Here is a 25304-nt window from a genome sequence, read left to right on the forward strand (position 1 = left end):
AATATGCTCACATAAGTGAAAGAAATGCCTCACCAATCAACTGGGGAGTTTACATCCACTCATCTTAATCTGATCCTGATACTTCCTCTGGCACACACTTAATACACAATTGCCCAAAGCTTTCGACCATCTTCAGCCAACAGAAGGGCTCAAATATAAAATCACAGAAGCTGGAGATGAAAGGACCTATTCACTCAATTTGTTAAACCATTTGCTGTGTTATTTTGGCTCCCTGTAGTATACTGTCAAATACACTTCTGATCATCACTTGGACTTTTGATGTCATTTAGATTCTGAATTACTTTGGCTTCACATACAAATGAATGGATTACACTCATCCATCCGTGGGTTATTCATCTGTTCTATTCAAGAACACTTGTAAGACAAGGGTTTTGCCAAAATTAAATAATTCAAATGTTTCTTGTTTTCTGAGAAACCCCTTCATTTCCAATTACAGGTGCAATTTTCTATATAAAATGAAAAACATTTTCTTCTATTTAACACACACAAGTATGATTTATGAAATGTTACTCAGGTAAGACAAGCTTATTTTACACTTTATTTACTCGGGACAGAACACTGATGGGAGAAATAAATGAGATAGACAGGATGATCCATAGTTGGAGACATGACTTGCTTCATGCCACAGTCAGAAAGGAGCTCTGGGCCTCTATCATTACGGACCATTGACCTAAATAAAATGAAACACTTTGGATTGGGCAATTGGAACAAGCCACACAGAAGGGCTGCTCATGCTGTCATCTGTGAGGAGAGGTTGGTTGGTTTTGAAGCATAAACCTGGCTCTAGGCTGAGCACCTGTCTGCCTCTTCTTTCTCAGAGCTGCCTACCATCGCAGTCACTTGTTGCATGGCCCTCAGCGCTTCTCCCTCCACTGGCTGGAAAGCAACGCACCTGCAAGACTACAAGATGAGCATGCTGGTTTGCCTTAGGTTAGAGGAGACAGCGCAGTGAATATGAATCACTTTCATTGTTTTTTTCCGCCCCGAGCCAGCCGAGCTGGTAAGATGCCCTCTCCGCAATACGCCTTTGCCCTGAAGTGACGCGGGCGCCGGCTCCGATGCTCGCGTTCCCCCAGCTCTGCGGAGCAGGGACGGGGTCTCACCGTCCTCACAGCCCCGGCTCGTCCCTTCCCCGCGGGAACGACTGGAAAGGAAGAGCCGGGCATCGCCCCCCGGCTGAGGCGGCCGGGCGGAGCAGACCCCGCCGTCCCTCCCGGCTCGGGGGCCGGCGGCGGGCAGGGCGAGGCCAGGCCCATCGTCGCCGCCTGATGTAGCGCAGCTTACCACCCCGCGGCACAAACGATGCCCTTGCCGCGGCTCCCCAGGGCCAGGACTCGCTGGCACGGGGGACAGGGGGCTGCGGAGAGGGGGAGGGCAGCAGCTCCGCCGACCCCCGTTGGCGCAGGGCACGGGCAGCCACCACCCCCCGCACCGTGAGGGAGGGAGGGGCGCGGAGGGCGGCGCGTCCCGGCCGGTCCCCCCCCCACCGCCGCCGCCTCCTCCTCCACCTGCTGCCGCTGCGCCAGTCGCCGGCTGGGGGGAGCCGCCCGCCCGTCCGCTCGTCCCCGCGGGGTCCCTTTGTGCTGCTGCTGCTCCAGAGCTGCCTCAGCCAGGCGGCGGCTGCGTCACGGCCCCGGCGCTGCGGCCGCCCAGAGCCACCCGCGGAGGGAGAGCCGCCGCCTCGCCCCCCGCTCCGCCATCGCTGCGCGGGCCGCGGCGAACGACGCCCCCCGAGGAAGGGCCGGGAGCCGCGGCGGTGAGTGCTGGCCGCGCTGCCCCTGCCCCTGCCCCGCGGAGGGGAGGCCGGGAGAAAGGAGCGGGGAGCCCTCCGGCACGGCACGGCACGGCACGGGCAGGGGAGGGGGCGCGGGGAGCTGCGGGGATGGGGCTCCGGAGCGCTGCGCATCCCGCGGGGATGCGCATCGCTCGCATCGGGATGACGTGCCGCGGATTTTGGGGTGCTTTTTTGTGTGCGTGATGGTGGGGTTTTTTGTTTGTTTTGTTTATTTATTTATTTTTAACTTCCATCGTTCTTCGCAGAACGTCAAAGCCTAACCGAGTCACAGGACGAAGGCGTAATATTTTTTTTTTTTTTTTTTTTTTTTTTTAGTCGTAAGATATTTCGGGCCCGCTGGGGAAAGGTCTGGTTTCTGATATTTTCCATTTCTGTGCGTGTGTGCCCGTGTGTGCCAGCAGAAAATCCCTCTATCCTGGAAGAATGGTGAAACTGGGGAATAATTTCAGCGAGAAGAGCACAAAGCAGCCCCTTTTGGAGGATGGATTTGACACCATCCCTCTGATCACACCCCTGGATGTCAATCAGCTCCAGTTCCCACCTCCTGATAAGGTACAGTAGGCTTTAGTTTCCACCCTGGAGAATCACACCCAAAGCACAGGCAAACAACAAAAGAATAGGTTATGTGTAACGAGCAGCTTAGAAACGGTGAGAAATTTGGGGTGTTTTAAAGCATGCTAGTTCCCTCTGGGGAAAAAACCCCAAACAGTTAAGCTCACGAAAATCCAGTAATAGCGATTTGCATTTAAAAACAGTGAAAAACGTTAGCAGTAAGCGTATATAAATTTCAGTGCTGTGTATGAAACATATAGGCATATAAATGCAAGCTTCCCTATGCTGTATTGTCATAGCCCATCCTATTCTGCATCTTTCTTTTTTTATGATTATTTGTAAGGTACTGTGTATTCTGTGTGAATGATGTGAATTTTCTCTGTCCAGCAAATGCCTCTCTGATGGGGAGATAAAGCCCTGCTTTATTTCTCTGCAGCATGGGGACAGGCAGATTGGTAACAGAGAGCTCTTCCATATTCCTTCTGTGCTTCAGTAGGAAACTAATGCTAACCCTAGACAAGCTGAAATAATGAGAATAGGCCATTGAGTTTTCTCCATGGCAATTTATTTGGTTCAGAAACCTCCAAATAGGGAATTCAGATCCTCTGTAGTTGGAAGAGGACAGTCCGATGAGTGCTTACAGGTTGGAAGATAAGTGTGCTTCCTGTGTTCCGTATTATATGGCTTGATTATTAAGGATTTAATTTTAAAGCTTTAAGAAGGTGATGTGATAGCCTGTAAATTTATTGTTTATTGTCCACAATAAAGAATACAGTTAAGTATTACTACCACGTAAGGCACACAGTAGTAGGATAACCTTTTCAGGTTTTTCAATATCCTATTTTAATAGGATACTTACTTATACATTTTTCACATGCATCTGGAAAAAAAAGCTTTGTGGTCTTCATACAGTTTTTATTTTGGCCTTCCACAAGCTCAATTCTACGTTTAGTTAAACTGATATTTACATGATATAGACATTACATATAATATATATACATAAACCCAGACATATACATTCCTCAGAGCTCAAAAAGATTCAGATAATGGTATCTCAGGGTAAAGAATTTTAGCTTGTAAAATTTTCCTTGTCAGAGTGTTGCTGGTAGGCAATACAAATAAATTTTTGACCTCCATTTTAATTGCTATCAACACCATTCTGTGTTGTGTGTGGTGGCCAGTTGGCAGGCATAAATGCCATAAGCCATAACAGCTGTTGGAGAGCCTAAGGGTCCATTTTACGCCCTCAGTTACATGGGTGTAAATCTTGTAACTGAGGACAAAATTGTACCCTAAAGCTTTGAAACAAGTTAAGTCTTACTGTGTCTGATACGCCTGCCAACTGGTGACTGGATATAACCGATTACCAAGGACCAGTGTCCAAAGGATTTTGTTACGTTCCTGCACTGCTAAGCAGAAGTCTGAAGTAGGGATCTGTATGGTAATAGGTTTAACCTGAGCAGAGCCTCTGTAGTGAGCTCAGAATGTTCTGTGCCGGCCCTACGGCTCCTACTAGAATGGGGCGGAACTCCTCCCACCTTTATGGCATTTGCCTTGAAAAAAAGCAAATGTCCATCTAGGCTAAAAGCTGAAATAAAGGAATATTTGATTGGTTCTTCTTCTCTCCACTGTCTAATTGTGTATTAGCTTTTTTTTTTCCTTTTGCAGACATAGAGGGGAAAAATTAAAGTCATGAATTTATTGGTCCTGCTGGTTTCCTTCTGTAAGTGGTTAGTCATGTCATGTCAGTGTCTCTTTACTGGTTGCTACAGACTCAAAGGCAGGAGCGGAGCAACTGATGCGAAAAGAAGAAACAGTATTAAGGAAAGATTGACACACAGATCAAATTCTGAAGTATGCAGACACTCATGTATAATGAATAGGAGTACATACTTCATATATCTATGCTTATTATTCACTTACAAGGCTCCAGTATGGCAGTGAAGCATAACTTCTTGAAAAGTAGTGACTACAGCGCTAAGGATTTGATGATTTTGACAGTTTCTAAATTAAAGGGGTGAAGTAATTTAAATTCATATTCAGATGTGTTAAACAAAAGAAGACATTACATAACCAAGCAGTTAGAACTGTACATTCAGTGTCAGCTGAATGTGATTTGAGTTGCCTGAGATTACGCAATATAAAGGGGGGAGGAATGTAAGTAAAATGCTAAAAAGCATTTCAGAACTCTTCAGGCAGTTTACTTTCATGGTGCTGTTGGGCAGTTACAAAGTTAAAATAGGTAATAACTACTGCCTTACTATGTAGAGCTGAAAATAGGTAAAGAAGTTTCAAAACCTCTGTCCTGCACAAATATGTGTAATGCTGTTGAAGTGTCTAATAAGCTTTATGGTACTGAGTCTAGTACAGTTACACATTCTAGGTACTATTCAAGGAAGTGAGAAGAGGGGAACCCAAAGCTTGTAATTTCAACGCCTGGCTACCTGTGAGTGTCATAATCTTAATTTTGGAGAGATGGAAAGAGACTATTTACAAGGGCACGTAGTGACAGGAGAAAGGGGAATGGCTTCAAGCTGAGTGTAGGTTTAGTTTAGATACTAGGAGGAAGTTCCTTACTTTCAGGGTCGTGCAGCTCTGGATCAGGTTGCCCAGAGTAGCTCTGGATGCCCCATCCCTGGAGGTGTTCAAGGCCAGGCTGGAGGGAGCTCTGAGCAACCTGGTCTAGTGGAAAGTGTCCCTGCCCTTGGAATTCGATCATCTTTAAGGTCTCTTCCAACCCAGGCCATTCTATGATTCTGTGATAATGTATTTGCTATTAATACCACGGGCTGTGCCAAAGATAGAATTTGATTCTAAAAATCTACAAGAGTAGGTATTTATTCCTTGGAACAACAGAGAAAATTGAAAAAATCGTAATGGCACTGTCAGTATGATGAACTGCACCCTATCTCAAGAATGATAGTTAGAAAAAGATCCTGAAAAATGCAGAAGACAAAAATGAGGCAAATGGGTTAGGTATGTGAAAATTTTTTACAATTAGAATGCCTAGGAGAATAGTAAGGATTAGGCTGACGTAGTGAATATTTAGGGAATACAGGTAAGGTGCTAAATGGTGCAGCTTGGGGCAGTAGTTCATAGCAAGGAATAAACTAAAGTTGAAGAGCCTTGGGTGTTTGAAGAAATGTCATTAACACAAGCATTTGTGTGCATCTTGCTGCTTGCAGCTGATAAATCAGAAATTAGATGTTAAAAATAAGAGTGCCAAAGGCCATAGTCTGTCACATAGTGGATAGCAACTAGATGGGTCATTTCACTTTCTTTAAACTCAAGATTCTGCCGTCAAAGAACATGGCATCTTGTAGGATTTCTGTGGGTCCTCTTCAGTAATCTTCTCTTGTTGGTCTCCAGTTTGAAATCCCATCAGTGGGATTTCCTGAAGCAAGTGGAGGTGACTGTTTTCAGACTATACAAAGTGAGAAGGACTTGGATCGGATTTGGATTTGACCTATGCTTGCCTAGTACAGGAGCACAGTATCATCACAGATGAAAAAACTGAAAGTTTGTGAAACTGTTGTGTAACAACAGTAGGTCCATCAAGATCACTTTGAGAGATAACTTTCTTAATTATTGATATGCCAGAAAAATACACAATTTACAGCTTTCAAAGAAGAACTACACAAGGCGGGGGGGGGGGGAGGAAGGGAAGGAATATTTTGCTAATGTGCTTGTAAGCAGGTTAAAGAAGAGTTAAAGAAGGTTTCTGTGGCTAGTTTCAGCTAATAGTTTTTTTATTTTTTCTTAAAGGTTGTGGTCAAAACAAAAACAGAATATGAACCTGATCGCAAGAAGGGAAAGTTCCGTACTCCTAAAATAGCTGAATTCACAATCAGCATCACTGAAGGGGTTTCGGAAAGATTTAAGGTAAGCAGTGCTGTCTGAAGATGTTAATAACTCAGTTGTGTTCACAGAAGTGCTTAAAATCAATTGCTGATTGTAGTCAGAACTGGCTCTAACAGAGTGCCTGTTGTGGTTTTAGCTGGACATGAGAAAAATAAATTCAGTGTTATAATAGTTCAGTATTTAACAATGAGAAGCAAAATCAAATCTTGAAGCATTATTGCTTGTAATCCCTCACCGGCAGATGAGTTCAGAAGGGTTAATTTCTGTCAGCGTGTGGGTTTCAGAACATGGCTGGCCAAGGTGTCTGTGGGCTGCACACAGATAGTGCTCGTGGCATGGATAAAACTCCTGTTTGTATTGAAGGACATGAACCACAAGAACATTTATTTTCCTATTGGCTTCTTATTTATCACTGTGGCCAAACCATTCTCTTAAAAGCACTGTCATAGTCCATTATGTATTTTTTATAGTTAAGTGTATGACTTGGCAGCTCAGGGGTATATACCAGAGCTCTTTGCTATCAGTTTTCCTGGTCCAATTTAATCGTAAAGCTTGGTGACGACTCTTACTGTCAGATGGTAGTTCAGAAAGAATCTGACTCAGATTTACTCTGTAGTGTCCACACCCCTCTTATTCCCTTCAGTAGTCCCATAGGAAACATGAGAGCTTAACTGGTTTGAGAGCAAGGATTGAATTACCTTTCCCCCTTCTCACTGGAGGATAGGTTTTCTTGCTCTGTGTAAGTAAAGCAAAGCAGGAAAGTTGACATTTCAACTCCTGCTTCCCTACTTGTTCTTTTAACAAAGGAAGACTGCAGCTTCTCAGTGCTTTTAATTGGCACTTTACCCAAGGATGCCAAAGCATTTTTAAACAGTAGGCAACCACACTCTTCACTGCACAAGTACAAATATATTTGTAAAGCCTAACATTTAGTATGAGGGAGAAATACAGAGCTTCAGTAGAGATGTGGATTCTCTTTATATTGCATGCTTCTGAACTCTGCGTGATAGGAGATTTTAGGGCACACCAGAGATTCTGGTTTTGTTGTGCCTGAGCAGTGGTTCTAAAAGCTGCCCAAGCCCAAGCTGACCTTCGGAAGTGTATGTACAGCTCTCAGTGGAATCAGAGCATGCTAAACAAACCAAGTGAAGGCTCAAGGAGGGATTAGAGTATATTTGGGAAGGAACTTTGCAGAGTGTTGCCATGACAAATGTTTTAAGTGCCAGTTACCTGGTGGAGTCTTCAGCCACACAGTGAAGCATGTAGGTTCCCAGTAAGCTATATGGGGAACCACCCTGATTAGCTATGAAGAAATGATATGGGGTATGGTAGGGTTTTACTAAGCAGGTAAGAAACTTAGTTCCAGTTTTTCCTCTTCCCTGATTTGGGGCAAGGATGTCCTATCCCTCAGAGAAAATGCAACATTCTGACTAACATCCTCTCTTTGTCCTCCTGGCACCATAGTGCCACTCAGTCCTTGAGAGTAATCCCCTTTCTGTCAGGCGAGGGTTGGGAAAATGCAAATAGACAGCTGAGAACATGGGGAACTTACGTCTGCCTGTCTCTGTGTGTGTCCTGGTCACACTAAGGTGACTGGAAAATGCTTACTGTGTTGTAGAAGAGAAAAGAGAGAAAGTTTGAGTACCCTGCTGGGACTTTGGTTCCCAGCAGCTGAGCAGAACCTATACCTGATGAAGTTTGCACTTATGCTTTAGCTGTAGGGACTAAGGGATTTAATTGCTGGAACATTAAATTAAGATATCTTAGTCACATCTAAGTGGTTTCCACATCCCTATGTAGATCTGTGTTTCCCTGCCTTTGTTGGGAGAGCTGAGCAAATGAGACCTAACTGAACAACAAATACGTAAAAAATCTTGTCATGCTGTTGAGTAGTCTTTTCTAATATATACAGCTGAACAGTTAGAAGCCTGAGCATCTTTGCATTGCATTTTTATATACTTTTGGATGGCATACTTAAGTAAAATATCCTTTAGATACTACTTTATGATGATCGCTCTGGGATTAATCTCATACTACAGGGTTGCTAGGTTTTGCTGCTAGGTAACTACTGCATCAGAGAGAGGTTTCAGTAAGATTTGGTATCTCTTGGGAATTGCTGGGTGATTCACACTGTGGCTGTAAGTCTAGGCTTCTAAAGAAGAGTGCGGGGGTTGATCAATTAGGAAAATTGTGGTTCAGTTAATTGAAAACAATGTTCATGCAGAACATTCAGGTCCTAAAAACATCCCTTAATCTCCATATAACAGTTTTAGAATTGAATTATGCTGCTTGAAACATTTTAAAGAGAACTGACTGGTTCTCCAGCAGGGATGACTGTCATATTCACCACTCCCAGTAGTAAATATTAGATGAATAATTGATGAAATTTCATAAATATGTAGATGAAAAGTACCGATTGTGTGAGGTTTTCTCCTGGGTCCTTATTAATTGTGAACCATCATGTCAACTGCTGCTGTTGATTCCAAGAGAGCAAAAAGATATTTGTCTGAAAATTAAATATTTGCTATAATTATGAAATGCATTATTTAACTGGTGAGATATTGACTTTGGCTCATGTTCATGAAAAAGGTTTCAGATGCTGTTTTAATGACTTCAGTATTGTACATCACCGATGCACAAGCCTGCCACAAGACACAGCCCAAGTGTTGTGCTAAAAATAAAGCAAGTCAGTCAGTCATATTTACAAATAATTTACATGTGTATTCTAGGATGTACTTCTTAAATAAGGACAAAGCAGATTGCAGTTTTAGGATTCAGCAGTGCAAATCACCTAAAGCTGTTCTTCTTGAGAAGTTATACATTATAACAAATGAAGCAACTCCAGCCTGTGCATATGTCATGTAGATGGTGTTTTAGCACCTGGGTGAATAATCAATTATAAAATGTATTTTCTGCATTCAATCCACATTACCACAGTTATTACAACAGAGCTGAGAATGTTTACAAAGAAAACTGCAAGTATAATTTTCTTCTGTCAAGCCACATTCTGAATTCAAATCAGAATACCTCAGAAGAATGTGAAGATTTCCTGATTATGGGAACCCTGTTGTCTTAATTTAGTTTTATGGCACTAACCAGACTAAGAAAGGTGTGATTTTTCACTGAAGATTATTTGCCATTGAGACGTAGAAGTCTTGCTTTTGTTCTTTGAACAATGTAGGATAATGTGGGGAGTTGGTTCTTCGCAACTGGAAAGCAACTTCAAACGAGGCAGATTTTTCTCTCCTATAAATTGTTTGCCGTACAGAGTAACACAGCAAGGCTGGAAATGTCATTGCAAAGGACCCTTGTGAATCAGGACACAGGAAGAAGTTATGACAGAAGAAAATTGATGGTGTGAGTTACCCAAGGCCAAACCTTTGCTTCCCCCATTGACAGAGCAGTGTTTTTACAACCTCCAGTTGGATTTTGTAGTGGGATGTCTGTTCTGGCACCCATTGAATTTGGCTACAGTTGACAATTATGCACAAACACACCCGTTTAAAAAAATGTCTGTTTTAGCAATGCATGACATTTTTTTTCTGTCTTTGGGAAAATCTCAATAAAGAACATTTAGAGGTATTTTGAAAGCAAACACTTATGTTTCCCAATAAACTTCAAGCCCTTAAATAAACCCAAGCTGTAGTGTGCCTTCAGCCTTTTGGTTCTATTGAAAGGCAGTTCAGTTCTTCAGACTTTATCCTTGACATCTCTACATGCATCTAACTGCAGAGCCAAAGCCTGAAGCTTATTTCTGTGGTAAGACCATATGGTGCAAGCCAGGTACTATCAAGTAGCAAGTGGTTGTTGAAATGTCTGCATGAAGTTGTGGAAGAGGAATTCAGACTTCTTTCAAGATCAGTTCTTGCAGTTTTACCCAGTCATTTTAAGACTGCAAAAATGTAGGCAACGTATATCTAACTATTGCTTTTTTTTCCCTATCTTTAAAGGGGCACCCTTCAAACATATTTCTGCCTCAAGACTTTTGTACCTCTTCTTAGTAATGCCACCAATTATTACTGCTGCAAAAATAATCAGAGAGAGGGAAGATAGTTCTCTCTTTGTTGCTCTGTGATTACTTTGTGTGTTGAGCAGCTCTTCACTCCCACATTAAAAGTCTATTAGGTGCATGAGATGTCTCCTGTACAGGATATCTCTTCCTTAAGTACGTTGTGTGTCTGTCACTTTGGCTGGAAGAGTGACAGGTACTTACTGTCAGGAGTAGTTCTGTTTCTTTAGTAGAACTGCTCACAGGATTAAAGTTGTTCACAAGTATAAGCATTTGGCAGGCTTTGAATTTTTCCTTTATTGCTTAAAATAAGAAAAATAAAGGAGGTTCTTTTTTCAATGTAACCGCTATTTTAAAAGAATTGATGTAAAGGCACTGCATGGCAACTGTCACTTCCTTTTTTTTTTTCCCCTTCATATTTGATACTCTCTGATATGGTATTGACAATCCTCCTGCTAAATTATTAGCTGAAAGGAATTTTTACAGTCAGAGCTGGAAGATTTAAGTAAAGTGGATGCCTAACAGTGGCTTTTCTGTTATTAGTCAGGTGTCCTCTGCTGTTGTCTCTATTAGAAATCCTTTTATTGGAAGAGAACCAGTGACATTGACAAAGATGTTTTGGATCTCTCTAGATATAGCACTTAAATAGCCTTTCCTCTTCTGTGGTAACCTTAAGCAGCCTTTATCCTGGCCTCAGTAATATATTCTGGGTTTGTATGTGAAGGTAATAAGATTCTTATCTTTGTGCCACAGGGTTTCTTGAACTGCTTCCTCAGATCTCTGTAGTTAAGAAACTAATATAGGGTGCCATGTGATGGAAGATGATGGAACATTGTCATGAACAGCTGAGTTAAGCCACAGTGCTAGAAACTCAAGGCCACTGCCTTGTTAACTTGTTTTTGTCTAACAGTATGTCCCTCAGGTTTCATTAATCAACTCCCTTGCAGACTGGTCCTGTTGCCTTGCACAGTTGCTGTTAATAAGTGCTGATTCTGTAGCTTCTTTTTAGCTTTTTTTCTGTTACTGTCCTCATGAATCTATCTGCCTTTCTTGCTGCTACTCCCAGTCATCTCCAGGTAAGCATCCAAGACAGTTCTCTCCTTCTCTGTGTCATCTCTTTGGGAGGGACAGTCTTTTGCTTTCTCCTGCTTTTTCTATACAGGCTGCCCCAAAACTGTCATCCTCTTTGAGCACAAACATTTGATGGAAATGTTCTGGTGCAGAAGTTGAGTTCAATAGATGGATACCAGTCAAATAGCTAAACATGACCTGTGATGTTGGAAATACTCTTCTTGAAACAAGGCACCTGATTGTCTTGTATACGTGTATATATTCCCACAGCAAGTACGAGACATTGTACCAAGTTGTTCTGTGTAATTTACATTGCTCCGTAAGTGAATACGAGTCAACTGTTGAGTGTATAGAGGTAAAGGTTCTTTTTTTTCTTTTATGTTGCCATTTCCTGCAAATTGAAGTGGAATTGTCTCAGACACATTTTCCATGTAAACTTTCAGAGGCAGGCTGAAGTAATAGCAAACAAGAACATAATTTTTGAAAAGCAGTGATAAGTGGAGAGCTGATTTTGGTGTTCTCCAGTGTGCTGGTAGAGGGCATTGTGCAGCTGGAGACACAGGATTTCAGTGGAGAGAGGTGAAATGGAGGTCACAGCCATTTGCAGGGAAGTCAATGCAGTGTTTTACGAATTTTTGTCTGTGGGATGTAGCCAGACACAATCTATTGTAATTACAGTCTGTCTGCCTAAAATTCTCTTGTAGTTTAAATTCAATAGCAGTAGTCCTAATTTCCTGTCCTAAGTGGTTGTACAGAGTTGCTGTATTTCACCCCTGAGGTCTTTGCATTTAGCTGGTGAGCAAAGCATAAATTGGTTGTAAATCACTTCATCTGAAAGGTGCTCTATGTCTGTGTGTCTTCACTCTTCTTGTTCGGTGCTGGCACCAAGTCTGTACCTCACATTTTACAGACAGATCAGAAATGAAAGTTGTTTTCCCAGGAGGCTGAGTTGAAATAGATAATGCATAGATGTAGAGCAGAGATGAGATGTGACCAAGTGCAGTGATGGAGCAGTGAAAATTACTGCATATCTTGTTAGTTCCACTTTAGTTCCACCTCTTGTAATAACCTCTTGAAATGCTTCTACATGGGTTTGTGTGCTGATGGAAGGAAAAGCATGAAGGAAGGTGTGGTGCAAAGCAGCACACTGTGAGTGGGTTAATGAAAGAATTTCAGGCAAGAGGAGGAGGCATTAGAAAGGTGAAGGCAGAGGAGAAACGGATGGTACCCAGGCTTTATTGGGACAGTGGGATACAGGCAAAATGGGTGGAGCTGAGAGGAGCAAAAGGAGTAGACTTGTGCATGCCTTGAAGCATGACTGGTAATTTGCTCAGAAAGGGACAGGAGGCAGGAAAGGGTGTGAAGCAAGCACTGTTGATGCAGTTGATGAATTTTGCTCTAATACTGCAGCTTGATTAAAAAGGGAGTCCAATAAACAGTAGCGGAGTAAGGAAGAAGGAGACTGCAGTAGCCAGGCTGAGAAAATACAGCTTGCAGTGTTCCACAGCTGAGGCAAAGTAGGATGGACTGATGGGGAAGACCTAGCAGATCTTATGGTAAAGGCCTTATCACAACCTGCTTATATGTTAGTGTAGTTGTCAGATATGGTGAATCTCATTTGTTCAGCTACCCACTTACAGAGTCTGAAAACAGTTTTTTTTGCTGTGGGTATGCTTAGTTCATTCATTAGTCATCTCTTATTTCGATTAATGGCTTCTGGCTAGACGTCGTCCTTCTTCTGCTCTTCACTTTCAATCTATTCAGAAGTCTGCCACATACATCTTGTCATCTTCTCTGTTCACTTGGTTTTGCTGCCAGATCCCCTTAAAACTAACTTTAAATGTCACACTCAAGATGAAAGCAAAGCCACACTTAGAATTCCTAGTTAAAAGAGGTGGTTGTTTGTCCTACCTTGTAGTTATTTCATGAAAACTATTTTAAAAGCCCATCACTCTTGCAGTGTGACAGTCACCTTGGAGTTCTGCAGGATGTGCATGGCAGTGAATGCTCATAGTAATTCACAAGACTTCTGCTCCCACTGTGTTTGGTCCTGCACTGCCAGCTGGCTACCACAAAGAGAGAAGAGATTAAACAATGAGAGTGGTGCTTTTGCATGTATTGTATCTGCTCCTGCCTGGAACAGAGGAAGAGGGCAAGTTGCTGTTAGTGTGTCGGTAGGAAGACAAGAATATCTTTAGGTTACAGTGGGTGTGCAGAGTTGCTGTGGAAGAAAGCAGTAAAATGGTAGCTTTGGTGTTGGTTGTGGTCTGAGAGCAGCTTACTGCCTTCTCTCTTTTCAGGCTTTTATTTCTGAAAGGCATCCAGTAGGAGAGGGCTCAAAAGGTGAAGCAGAGAGGTTGGGCTGCACTGTTACTGGCTGGGGAGAGATGCTGACTGCAGTGAACATGGGGATCTGACAATTATGGACCATCAGTGTGGGTTGTTATGAGAGTGAAGAAAAATGGCTATTAGAAGAAAGAGGATTATCAACTTATAAGGGAGAAGTAGATCAGATTAACAGGGGATTGCGATCACCTTGGAAAGAAATTCATCACTGGATTCCATCTCGGTCGTTTGCATCTGTGACTGTCCTTAAATAGAAGTTAACTCGTATCCTGAAGGATGGTAAGAGAAGGGAGATTCTCTCCTAATAGGAAGGAGACAAGAGCTTACTTGATTAGGGATTTGCAAATGGAGTGTGATTGCAAATCATTGAAGATAATGAGAGAAAAAATTTACATGTTAATACCAAAATTAGTAACATTAGGAAATACAGTAAGTGGAGAGAATTTTGAACCAGGAGCCCTGAGAGGTCTTTCCAGTGGCTTACTGGGCGGCAATGGAAGAACTTGTAGGAGCAGTGAGAACTCACAGCTCCATGTTGGTCGCTGAAAACAGGTCTCAGCAAATCAACTCTGAGATTGTGGCTCAGCAACTTGCCAGGCTCCAGCAATCCACATAGCACTGGGCTTTTTTCCTCTTTCAAAGAACACAGTCACTTTCCAGAACAATTTTGGAGCTTTGAACAGAGTGATACTGCAGTGATTGTGGAAATACAGTCTTTGTCTTTTGTCTAATACTTATCCTCAGATACAAAATACCTTGTTAGTATGTTGTCTTGGTATGTTCCTGAGACCTCATCTGTATGTCAGCATAGTTAGAACTGTTATAATTCTACTACTGCCTGCTAGTAGAATGGCCAGGAAATAGGGTTAAAATGCTTTAAGATTTGAGAATATTTTTCAAAACATTTTAAAACTGTTTGCTCCTATCTGTGGCAGAGACAAATGTGAGCTGAATTGATCTGTGCCATAGCAATTGTTCTGCTTGATGTCCGTGTCCCATGTCACAGGCCTGTGTTCCTAAAGAGAGTAGTCTTTGTTAAGGGCTGCGTGGAGTATGTCTTGTGGGGAAGCCTTAGCAATAATCCTATCTGGCTTTTAGCTTTTCTATCCCAGCTCTCCAGTCTCTGTTTTCCCTTTCTTCTCTAAGGGAAAGAGCAGCCACTGTCAGAGCAGACTGAACACTGTAACATGCACTTGGGAGTCAGTGGGAAGTGAATGACCCAAACCTGCAGCTCGGACTGGGCCCTGTGTGTATTGTGTATCTGCTGGGCTGGGCGAGGAGCGCTCCCTGTTTTCTGGTTCCTCCACTTCCCATGCTGCCCAGCAGCTGCTGGAGCTCAGCAGGGGAAGGCCTTGGGCTTTTGTCCCTGCAGGCAGAGTGGGCTGTGGACCTGCACTGGGGCCCAGGCATGGCGAGGCCCATGGGGCAGGAGGACCCAGGGCACCTGTGTACAGGTACAGGGTACCAGCAGGGCATTAAGGAGGTGAGACAAGGAGCCCCAAGTGGGAACTGCAGGCTTAGGGGAGAGGGGTCAATTTTTCTAGAGCCTGGAGTGCAAGGTAAATTTGGAGGGAGGGAACAGAGAATAAGGCTCATTACAGTTGTGGGGAGGGGAAAGCCCTGGAAGGTGGAATGTAAGGCTTGGACCAAGCCAAAGTGTGAAGGGTACATGCATTTGTACATGTGTGTGGGTGGGATAGCTGAGGAAGCACTGGAAGAACACAACCATAGAAGAATAAAGGGAGAAGCCTGATTATAAACCTATCAGAAGGGCTGAGCTGGGCCAGAAATGGGGGCATGTGTGTGTTGTTTGTTATTAAAGAGAGAATAACCAGAAAGGAAAGTGAAAATGTACTTTATCTCTTGGATTCATGCAGGATGTTCTGAGACATGAGACATATAAGCAGAAAACATGAGGGTGGCAAGACAGGGTGATCTATCCATGTTAACTTTTGTGTTTGCAAATGAGTAATAAACTCAGAGAAAGACTAATTAGATATGAAAATTCATGTCAATGTGAAGTTTTCAGAGGCTGATTATGATTGAAATAATTTTCTTTTTTAATCCAGTGACTGTTGAGAAACTGAATCTGTTGCTGTTAACCAGAAAGGTCCTTTGTTCCATGTCTCATTTCAAACAGCATTGTTACATTAATACCTACGTTTCTTCTGATAAATTACTTTTTGATCTGCAGTTCTCACTGCCTCCTCTCCAGCCTTCCTTTTTTTGCTTATTTTCTGTCTATCAAAAATCCTTACAAAATCCTTGGCTTCAGCAACACGATACTCCCCAGCTTTGTTTCAGCCAGGAAATTTAGCACTCACTGTTGTCTGCCCATGATGAAGTTTGCTTCTACAGCATGAGAAGTCCCTAAAGTTCATCACAGTCCTGCAGTGTCCTAATCTCACTGGCACACACTGTTTGCAGTGCTGCAAAGTTTGTTAGTTTAGAGATTTAACATAAAGGGACTTGTTTCTACCAAGAGGCAAAGCTACAATTTTTTTGTTGTTGTTGCTTTCTCAAATATCAGATTATTCTTGTTTCAATTAATTGATCCTGATATACCTAAATTCTTTTTTTAGGAGGTGTATATAGCTGGTTTTTGAAACTAACTTTAAAACTGAGATAATTTTATACTTTGGTTTAAGAAATTAATTATAATCTTGTTTGTTTCTGTTTATTACTGTTTCTTATTCTGTAGCACATGTTGGCTTACTTTCTAACTTGCCAAAATGGAAATTAATCTCAACCACTCTTACTGTGTAATTTCCTTGAGGTACTAGTTTGTCTATGAGTAGTTGTTTTAGAATAACACCACACACATCAAGGATACTGTCCCAGTAATGAATGCTCAGCTCAGCTTTCCACAAAAATAGGTCTGAATTAGAGAGCTTTGCAGTGTAACTACTAGGCCAAAATTTTGTTCTTTCGTTTGCCAATAGGTGATGTAATTCTAAAGGTAGTTCTCTCTCCTGTCACACCTAAAAGGCTGCTGGTCTTCAGCTGCTCAGAGTTTATGGCTGGGAAAGGTTAGCTTGATACTGACACTGAGTTGTTCAGATTTTAAGTGTGTCTTGGATTTTTCTCCATCCCAAATTCAGGAACGGAGAGGTACCGAAGGATATGTGAAAAGCTAGTGCCATGTAAGGGAGTCTGTAATGGCTTCTCTGTGAGCACTGAGGAAAGAGGTTCAACAGAGCTCCTCCAGGCTCGCCCCGTGTTGAACATGGGGTATTCCCTTACGGATCTGGCAGTGAACTACTCCTGTACAGTCTCTGTGTGATGCAGTAGTACTGTTTCAACTTACAAATTAAGGAGCATTGAGCAACCAAGCATGCAGACTAATGGTGTAACTATCCATACGTTTAGAGCAGGCACAACAAACTCTGGTCCTACCAAGAGACAGGAGACATCACTTTCTCCAAGCCCTGAAAGAGTCACCGTCACCTTTATATCATCTGTATGACACCTGTGCTAACTTACTGTCATCTGACTCTGTTCTTGGACAGGCACAGGGAGAAAACAAACATGTCTATCAGCTGACATAAACTAGACTTATGCTTACATCATCCAAATACTGAAAAAACAGCAGACCCAAGCTACCTTGTTGTGTCCTTCTGGCCTCACATGTGCGCTGAACAGAAACAGAGCCAATAAAAGCCTTGCAGTACAGATGCAGTGGGCCACTGACCAGATGATCTACCTTCTTCTCTGAGAAGGGGGAGGTAGAAGCACTTCTGTGCTGCTTCCCTGTTGTCCCTCAATAATTAAGCAGCTGGTTTTATCCTTTGCTTGATTTTACTGTAAAGTGCATTCACAGCAGCAGTATAACAAGCAGTGCATTGCTAACATAAGCATGTTTTATTTTTCTTTACAGGTAACTGTGCTGGTCCTTTTTGCCCTTGCGTTCTTAACGTGTGTTGTATTTCTGGTAGTCTACAAGGTTTACAAGTATGATCACGCCTGTCCGGAAGGATTTGTTTTCAAGGTAAATCGCATACCCGTTCTAGAAACACAGGAGAGTGTGTAATATTCCGTGTTGTTCTATGCATAACCTTGATGAAGTCATGCTGTACTGCACAGAATTTTGTGATTCTTCTCATAGGTTAGTGTGCTTCCTGCTGTGTTTCTTCCTTATTAATTGAGGTTGCACTGTTGAACAGTTTTAATATTTTTTTTTATTTTGCTAATGCTTTAAACATTGAAAATATAGCAAAAGTCCAAACAGTGGTATCCTTCAGACTTCATCTGCAGTTGTCCAGACAAAGCCCTCACTTATGGGTCATATGGTTTAATGTTGAATGATCTTCCAAAATACTGTGTCTTAGAACATAAGAGAATGATAAAACCCAGAGAAAAAAAATTCTTAAATATGTGTCAGAGAAACAGTAGAGGGATGTTCTCATTAAGAGTAGTAGAGTTACATGAGGGTTATTTTTGTAAGAAGAACTTCGTGTTCTAGAACAGTGACCTCCGAGCCCTACTGCCACAGGCCAAAAGTGATGCCAAAAAAGGGAAAACACATTTATTGGAAAAAAATACTGGTTCTAACCAAAAGGGAGGCTGGGCTGACTTCATTTATGTCAGATGGTAGTGCTGGCTCCTCAGCTATGACCTGGGCTGAAAGTCAGAAAAGTAACATTGATTTCTCAGTTGTAAATTTAGCAGGGTTGAACTTGGCTGTAATTAGATAAGAAAAATAGCAGTGATGATGGCAGTCTTCCCTCTAATTTTTTCATAATATTTAGTCACATAATGAATCAAATGGATACCCTTTACGAAGTTCAAAAAAGAACTACTTGACAATTCAGGATTTCTATCTGTCACTGCAGGCACATAAATATCTTACAAGAATCTAGTCCCAGATTCTAATCAGTGATGCCCTGCTGGATTCATTTGGCTTCAAGCATTCAGTTGGTTGCTACTTTCCCAGCAAAAGATACTGTGGTTAGAACACTTGGCTGTAACTCAGGAGATCCAGCTTTTGGTTCTGCTATTGGGTTTTTTTTGTGTTGTCTTAGACAAGCACAGAAACCCTTCTGTGCTCATGTCCTGTGGGACAATAGCCATTTTCCCCCCCCCCTAAGCTTTCTCTTGTCATTGAGGAATTTGGAATCTGGAGTATATGTTCCTACCACATTTGTCTTCATGTGATCCTGACTTGACAGAACAGCCTGCTCCTATGTAGGTCTAGCAACAGTCTCCTGCTTCTGCTTCCTTTCACACCATGTTGTCCTCTCCTTTGAGTTGCAGCCTTCTGGCTTCTTTTGGCTTTTCTTGCTAGTGTCACACATATTTAAGGGAAGAACCGTTTCTTAGCTACATTTTAGTTGCACTTAGTCTGGTTGTGTTTCTTTCCTTGGTGTCCTGTGTTGGGACAGAAGTTAGGCAGAATGCCCCATAGCTTGTGCTCTGTTTTAAAGGTGCAGCACATACACAGTGTGTTATGGTTACTCTCCTGGTGTTTTTTTGGAGGCTGTTTAGAGCTGCTTGATCACATAATGCCAGGAGACACGGCATCTTTGGTAATGTAACTCTAAAAAAGAGTTTTACAGGATAAACACACTGGCAAATGACACAAGGCCTGAAACTACAAGTGTTGAGATGAATTTTTATTTGTTTGCCTGTGCATATGCTTTGGGGAGAGTCCATGATATGGCATAGCTTGGCACACATGTCCAAGGAGATGTGAAGCCTGTCACCTTGTGAGCAATGTCTCAGTGGATTGGCTTCATGCTTAGGTGGACTCAACAATATTTTCTGGCCTGGATGTCCCCATGTTTGAGATGCTGATATGATTTCCAGGTTAAGGGCAAAGGTGCCCCTGCTTCAGGAAGCCTGGTGCTGTAGGAATCTCTGCATAAAGGCTGAGCTACTGCAGCTGAGTCAGACTTGCTCTTCTCTGATGCTCTCATACATGGAGCAGTTCCAAACATTTCTGCTGTCCTACGCCTCCAGGGTTTGAAGATGTGTTTAAAAAGGTGCTCATCTTCCTTTGTACAGCAGTCTTAACCTGCTCCAGCCTTAATTCTGTGCTTGCTTAAGCTGACAGCCCTAGTACTGCTGCTGTGCAGATCACTCCTCTGAGCACTCATCACAGCCTGTTGGTGAGAATCACAACCTGAGTGCACTTATGTCCTGGAAGAATTTCTTCAGGACTCCAGTATGCTCTGTACCATATCTGTTACCCTTCAGCATTTTTTGCCAAAGCACCTGCGTTCTGTCAGACTTGGGGACAGTACCACAAAGTCATTTCAGGGAACTGGAGACCACACCATCATCTGTGTAATTGGGAATTACTGACCCAGCAAAGTTAACGTGACAAAAGATGCTATTTATAAATGAATACCACTGGGGTCTTCATGTCAAGGGAACAAAAGGAGTCATCTTAATTTAGCCAGATATAGACTGGCATCCAGGGTTTTCTCTGGCATCAAAGGCCATAACCTGTAACTAATTTCCAAAATTGAAGGGCTGTAAAACAAAGAAAAGACTAGCAACTCACTGTGGAACATCCCCCTTTCTCCTCATGGCTTTCTTACTTCTCTTACCTGGGGACCATGAAAACAAAAAGGATGGAGAGACATGTTCTGCATAGCTGAAAGTCTTAGGCAAGTGCCAGGATAACAGTTGGCAGCAGTTCCCATAGCTCAGTCACTGGGTGCTGCATGGCTTGCCGTGATTGGGAACTAAGCAGTGGGGCTGTCCCTGGACAGAACACAAGGGGCAATGAGTAAAAGGGAAGGTTTTCCCATCTTTTCTAGAAGAACGAAATCCTGGGAGCAAAAATGCAGTCAAGATGGAAACTGCTGTTTCTTTAGGCTCTTCTGTTAGATGATGTGCGTTTTTGTGACTACAAAAAAAACACCAACAAACAAACCAAAACCCATTACTGAGTCATTTTTGCCTGTTACAAAGCAAACTGCTTCTAAAGGCAACATAGGATTTTGTGGCATTTTTAAGACTGTCAATTTTGACTTGTCTTCAGCTCTAATAATTATATTTGCTTGAATTTCCTTTGCAGATTTCATTAGCTTAATGGATTGTGTTCCTTCCCCCATTTTAAATATTTAGAATTGTGACTACATCCCATGACTGGGTGAAATAATCACTACAAATATGTCTGTGTACTTCTTAGCCATTTATCACATCAGCAGTAGTGTCAGTTATCCCAGATAAAGCATGGATAATACTTCCAGAAAATGGCACGTTGATGTAATTGAACAAGTGTATCAAATAGCTCTATTCCACATTCCTGGATTATGTTTTTATAAATCTAGGTCCCAGTCTTGCAGCTGAAAACCTCTGCTGATTTAAACAGTGCTGAGTAGGCACAGGTGCTGCTCAGCTGGGGTTAAATCCCTTCTGCTTTGTTGTGCTACTTCAACAAAACTGAGGGGGAAGATTTGCCCCAGCTGCTGCCTTGATAAAAGATAACAAATAAAGGGAATCTGGGTGGATGTGGTAACTTTGGGCACTGTCACAAGTCTGACACACTTCAAGGCTTCTGTCACACCCGCAGGTTCGAGCCGGTGAGGTGTTGTGTCTGTGGGAGGGCTGATAGTTTTGTGACAGCAAGGCTTCTTCGAGACATCAAATGTGCCATGTGATTGAATTCCCCAGGGGCAGGCAGGTTCATAAGACTACCCATGGGCCTGTTGTTTTGGCAGGTCTCCCTTTTTCCTTTCCTACCTTTTGATGCCTTTTCTTTCAGACTAACATTTTTAGGATGCAAAATTTGTATTAAGCCAAGACTGTCTGCTGGATCTTCCTCCATTTTGTGCTGTATGATTTTAATCAATTGAAACTGTTGTTATTGGTGCTTATTTATGCCACTTCTCTTTTTCTTTTTTCTTTTTTTTTTTTTGGTGGATAAGGACAAAAGTGAACTCAGAAGTAAATACGGACATAGTTGAGGTAGCATCTGGTCCTAAAACCCGTGGAATTTTTGCACATATTTTTGTGCTGAGAAATTTCCAGTATAAAAGTTTGTTTGCTGAGCTGTAGGACAAAATAACAGTTCAAACTTGCTGTGCCATAATACTAAAAGTTTTAGTGCTCTGGTGCTGGAAGCAGGGAGACTGAACAGCCTATTTCTGTTTAAAACAGCTAGAGTAGAAATGGTTAAACTTATTTCCCTGAGTCAATTCACTTGCTCACGTGACTGTCCCAACATGCTGAGGTATCAAGCAAGACTGCCTGGACTGGCTGGAGTGGAAAGAGGACCTGCAGAGAGACCCCATGACCTTCTAAAGCAAAACCTAGGGGTCACAGTATATGTCCAAGTCATTTTTTCCTTCAGTGCAACCAGCTTCTCTGTAGGCTCTTACTCCACCATCACTGGAACAGTTGCAAGATAAGACCTGTGACAAATGCACAGCACAGGCACACTCACTTTGGGTTTGAAGATGACAGCAAAATTGGGATCCCACTTAGTATTTAACTGTCTAAATCACCTATTTCACTCTACAAAAGCTCTAAGCATCTAGGAGGTTTTATGTAATGCTCCTGCACTCTGGGAAATGAAATAATGCAGTCCCACAGTTACAGAGAGCTTTTTAAAAGCGTGCTGTTGGCTACATCTTTCTGATGAAGAGTGAAGTGTTTTGTATGTGTGTACACACTTGTGCTTACGCTTGGCCACCCACAGTGTTTTTCTGTATGTCTTAGTTACTGGGCTGTAAAACTGTTCATACGTTGGCACCAATATATCTGTATTAATTTCCATCCCTTGGACTGCAAACACCATAGTAAATTGCCTGAAGTTAATCTAATGGTAGGATACTGACAGCTGTAGTTGCAAACCAAACAGTTGGAACTAAGTGGGCAGGAAAAAACGGCAAAATGTGGCTGGAACAAGAGAAAGAAAACTTTAAAAAATAATTTTAGGCAAGCATGTTATATTAATTATTCTGGCATATAAACCCAGATTGGTCTTCCTGGCAAATGCATGAATAGTTTAAGGAGTGCAGGGAAGAACATTTTGAGCACACTAGGACAACACTGTAGTTAATTGCTGTATATTGCATCTTGACTCACAAAACGTGACTGTTGGCTTAGACTAAAAGGAAAAGGAGAAAAAAACCCTAACCTTCTGATGGTGTGTGTGGGGCTGTATCTGTAATCTAAGAGATGGATTTCCTTTTCAGAATAACCAGTGCATTCCAGCTGGGTTGGAAAACTACTACTCTGAACAAGATTCCAGCGCTCGAGGGAAATTTTACACAGTCATAAACCACTACAACCTGGCCAAACAAACCATCACGCGCTCTGTGTCCCCGTGGATGACAGTACTGTCAGAAGAAAAACTGTCTGAACAGGAGACTGAAGCTGCTGAGAAATCAGCTTAGTATGATAAGCGAATTATTAAAAATATGTAATTTGAAGGTAACTAAGGGACTTCAAGGAACTTTTCATTGAATATAATTACGGATAATTTAGAGGTTACTCATGTTTATGGTGCAATTGCTTCTGTTTGCTGATACTGCTTTGCAAAAAAAAAAAAAAAACCAAACAAAAAACAAAACAAAAACTTGCTGCAGAACATTCATGGGCATAACCCCAGGTGCATATCAGCATTGCTGTAGAGCTTTGACACCATTTTCAATGTTAAAAAAAAAAAAAAAATAAATCCAATGTTAGATATGTTCTTGCAGTTTATTGGATACTGATAGCTTTCATCACTGGATTTTCAGGGCTCGGACCTTAGATAAATGATGTGTTCTGTTGTCTGAACAGATACTTAATTTATTACATTTTTTAATTCTTTGTCATTTTGCAAACCGAAACACCCCAGCCATAACTAGAGTGATCTCTCGTTTAGCTGAAAGCTGTAAGTAATATTTAGTCTGGGCTCAAGCAAGAACAATAGTCAGCACTGATGTCGGGGACATAATGTAATGACTTGTATGGAAAAAGAAGCTTGTTAGGTCGCATTTTTCCTTACGTTTCCTTTACTGTTGTTTATTTGTAAATGATAATGAAGTTCTCTGCAACAAGGCATGCTCAATGTTTTCTTATTGGTGTCAACAGGATTTAACTGCATTTCCACTGTGGCTTTAGCATCTTGGTAAGGATGTGCACTGAAACACAAACTAGATAGACATTATGGAAAAACACAGACAGTTTTAGGGGTGGGTGTTGAGGATAGTGTAAAAACTATACATCAGGATGTTCTAATGAGAAATGACATCTTTCAATGATCTTCTGATCATACCTTAAGAGTACATGTAGTCTGCTGTGTCATTTGTTGGATACAACTGAGGGAGTAATATGTCTAAATTTTCTCTTGTATTACATTCACATTTTTTCCCTTTTTATTAATTAGAAAGAGCTTTTTGTTTATGTATGGTTTGCAGTTTGATACTTTTTAAAACACAGAGCATCACAAGTGAAACTAGCATATTAGATACCACAACTGGCTGTTTTAAAGCTACATGTGAAACCGAGTGAAGAGTAGAACTGTTTGTGTATGGCTTGGGAGGGGAAAAGATGTAGAAGAACATAGTATTGTGGATGCACGTTAAAGTTCCATTGTAATTACAAACCTACCTATTCTTTGTGTGAAATCATGTTTTCATTTTTATTATAAATCTTAAATATATGTTACAAAAAGACATTATTAATTTAACATACAAAATAAGTGTGTGAAGCATCGAGGCAAGCAAGTCACCTTTTTGTTCATGTTACTTGAATGGGACAAGGGGTAGTGGACATGTCAAAAGTTCCTTTTATTTTTGGTAGAGTCTATTAAAAAATTGAAAGGGAAACATCAGTATGGGCTGTTTCTCAAGATCAGTAGTAGAAAATAAACATGGTTAGCTCTACTTCTGTTTCTCTCCAGCAGAATTGCTTTATCAAAGCCTTCCATCCCAATACAGTAAAAATAACCATTATGACTCAATGCTCGAGGCTTGATAATGAAATGTGCATCACACAGTGCAGCTGTAAAAGGCTGTTAATATATTAAGTCATCATGGTATGTGGAATGCATCAAAAGAAATAAATTATGTTTTTTTCTTTGCATTTAAAAATATAAAGCTTATGTTAATATCTTCAACACATACCATGTTTGCAATTTTTAACAGGCACCTGCTTTATTGAATGTAATTCATTCACATGTAACTTTTGACATTTTCACTCTGTGCAGAGTAAAGAATAAAATTGATGCTGCTTGTTGCATATAATAGAAATGTATAGAAATATACATTTCAGAAGAGATACGAAAACACACACATTTCATCCCAGCGTATTTACAGAGGACATTCAGATTTTACAGGATGGAAAGATCTGTTCCCCAAGACTGTCCTACACAGAAATGATTCATGATACATCTCTTCCCCTTAAATTTAGGACAATAAAAATTTTAATGCACAAGTAAATACTGATGAGAAACAACTTCTTTTTCGCCTCGTAACAACAAACAATAAAAATTAGTAAGCCTTACAATCTAGAACAAGCAGATGGCTTATGCTTCTTGAAGTCAAAACTATTTTTCCTCTGATTTAATAGGAGGGAGTTTATTGATTCTTATCTACAGCTGGTTACGAGGTATATTTTTTAGTTAACAAACTGCTCCCAATTTTAGTACTTCGACTTTAATACTGTCTATCCTTTGGCTTTGTTCCAGCATCCCAGAACATCTGTTTC

General features: G+C 41.5%; 1 protein-coding gene across 2 annotated transcripts; it reads left to right on the forward strand.

Moving 5' to 3' along the window:
- The first annotated feature begins 1519 nt into the window (after nucleotides 1–1519).
- On the forward strand, nucleotides 1520–25036 carry NSG1 (neuronal vesicle trafficking associated 1). Of its 2 annotated transcripts, none has more exons than XM_027896165.1 (5): nucleotides 1520–1777; nucleotides 2215–2368; nucleotides 6134–6250; nucleotides 17533–17643; nucleotides 22805–25036. In XM_027896165.1, exons 2-5 carry the CDS (start codon nucleotides 2240–2242, stop codon nucleotides 23003–23005), a joined length of 558 nt encoding a protein of 185 aa, XP_027751966.1. In that variant the 5' UTR covers nucleotides 1520–1777; nucleotides 2215–2239; the 3' UTR covers nucleotides 23006–25036. The 2 variants fall into 2 exon arrangements, with proteins under 2 accessions (XP_027751966.1, XP_027751965.1); XM_027896164.1 differs by having other exon boundaries at nucleotides 1524–1777; nucleotides 2218–2368.
- Nucleotides 25037–25304: the final 268 nt, after the last annotated feature.

The sequence above is a fragment of the Empidonax traillii genome, unplaced genomic scaffold, assembly GCF_003031625.1.
Source record: "Empidonax traillii isolate 1590-97213 ecotype Southwest subspecies unplaced genomic scaffold, ASM303162v1 scaffold483:size1218004, whole genome shotgun sequence".
Taxonomy (NCBI): Eukaryota; Metazoa; Chordata; class Aves; order Passeriformes; family Tyrannidae; genus Empidonax; species Empidonax traillii.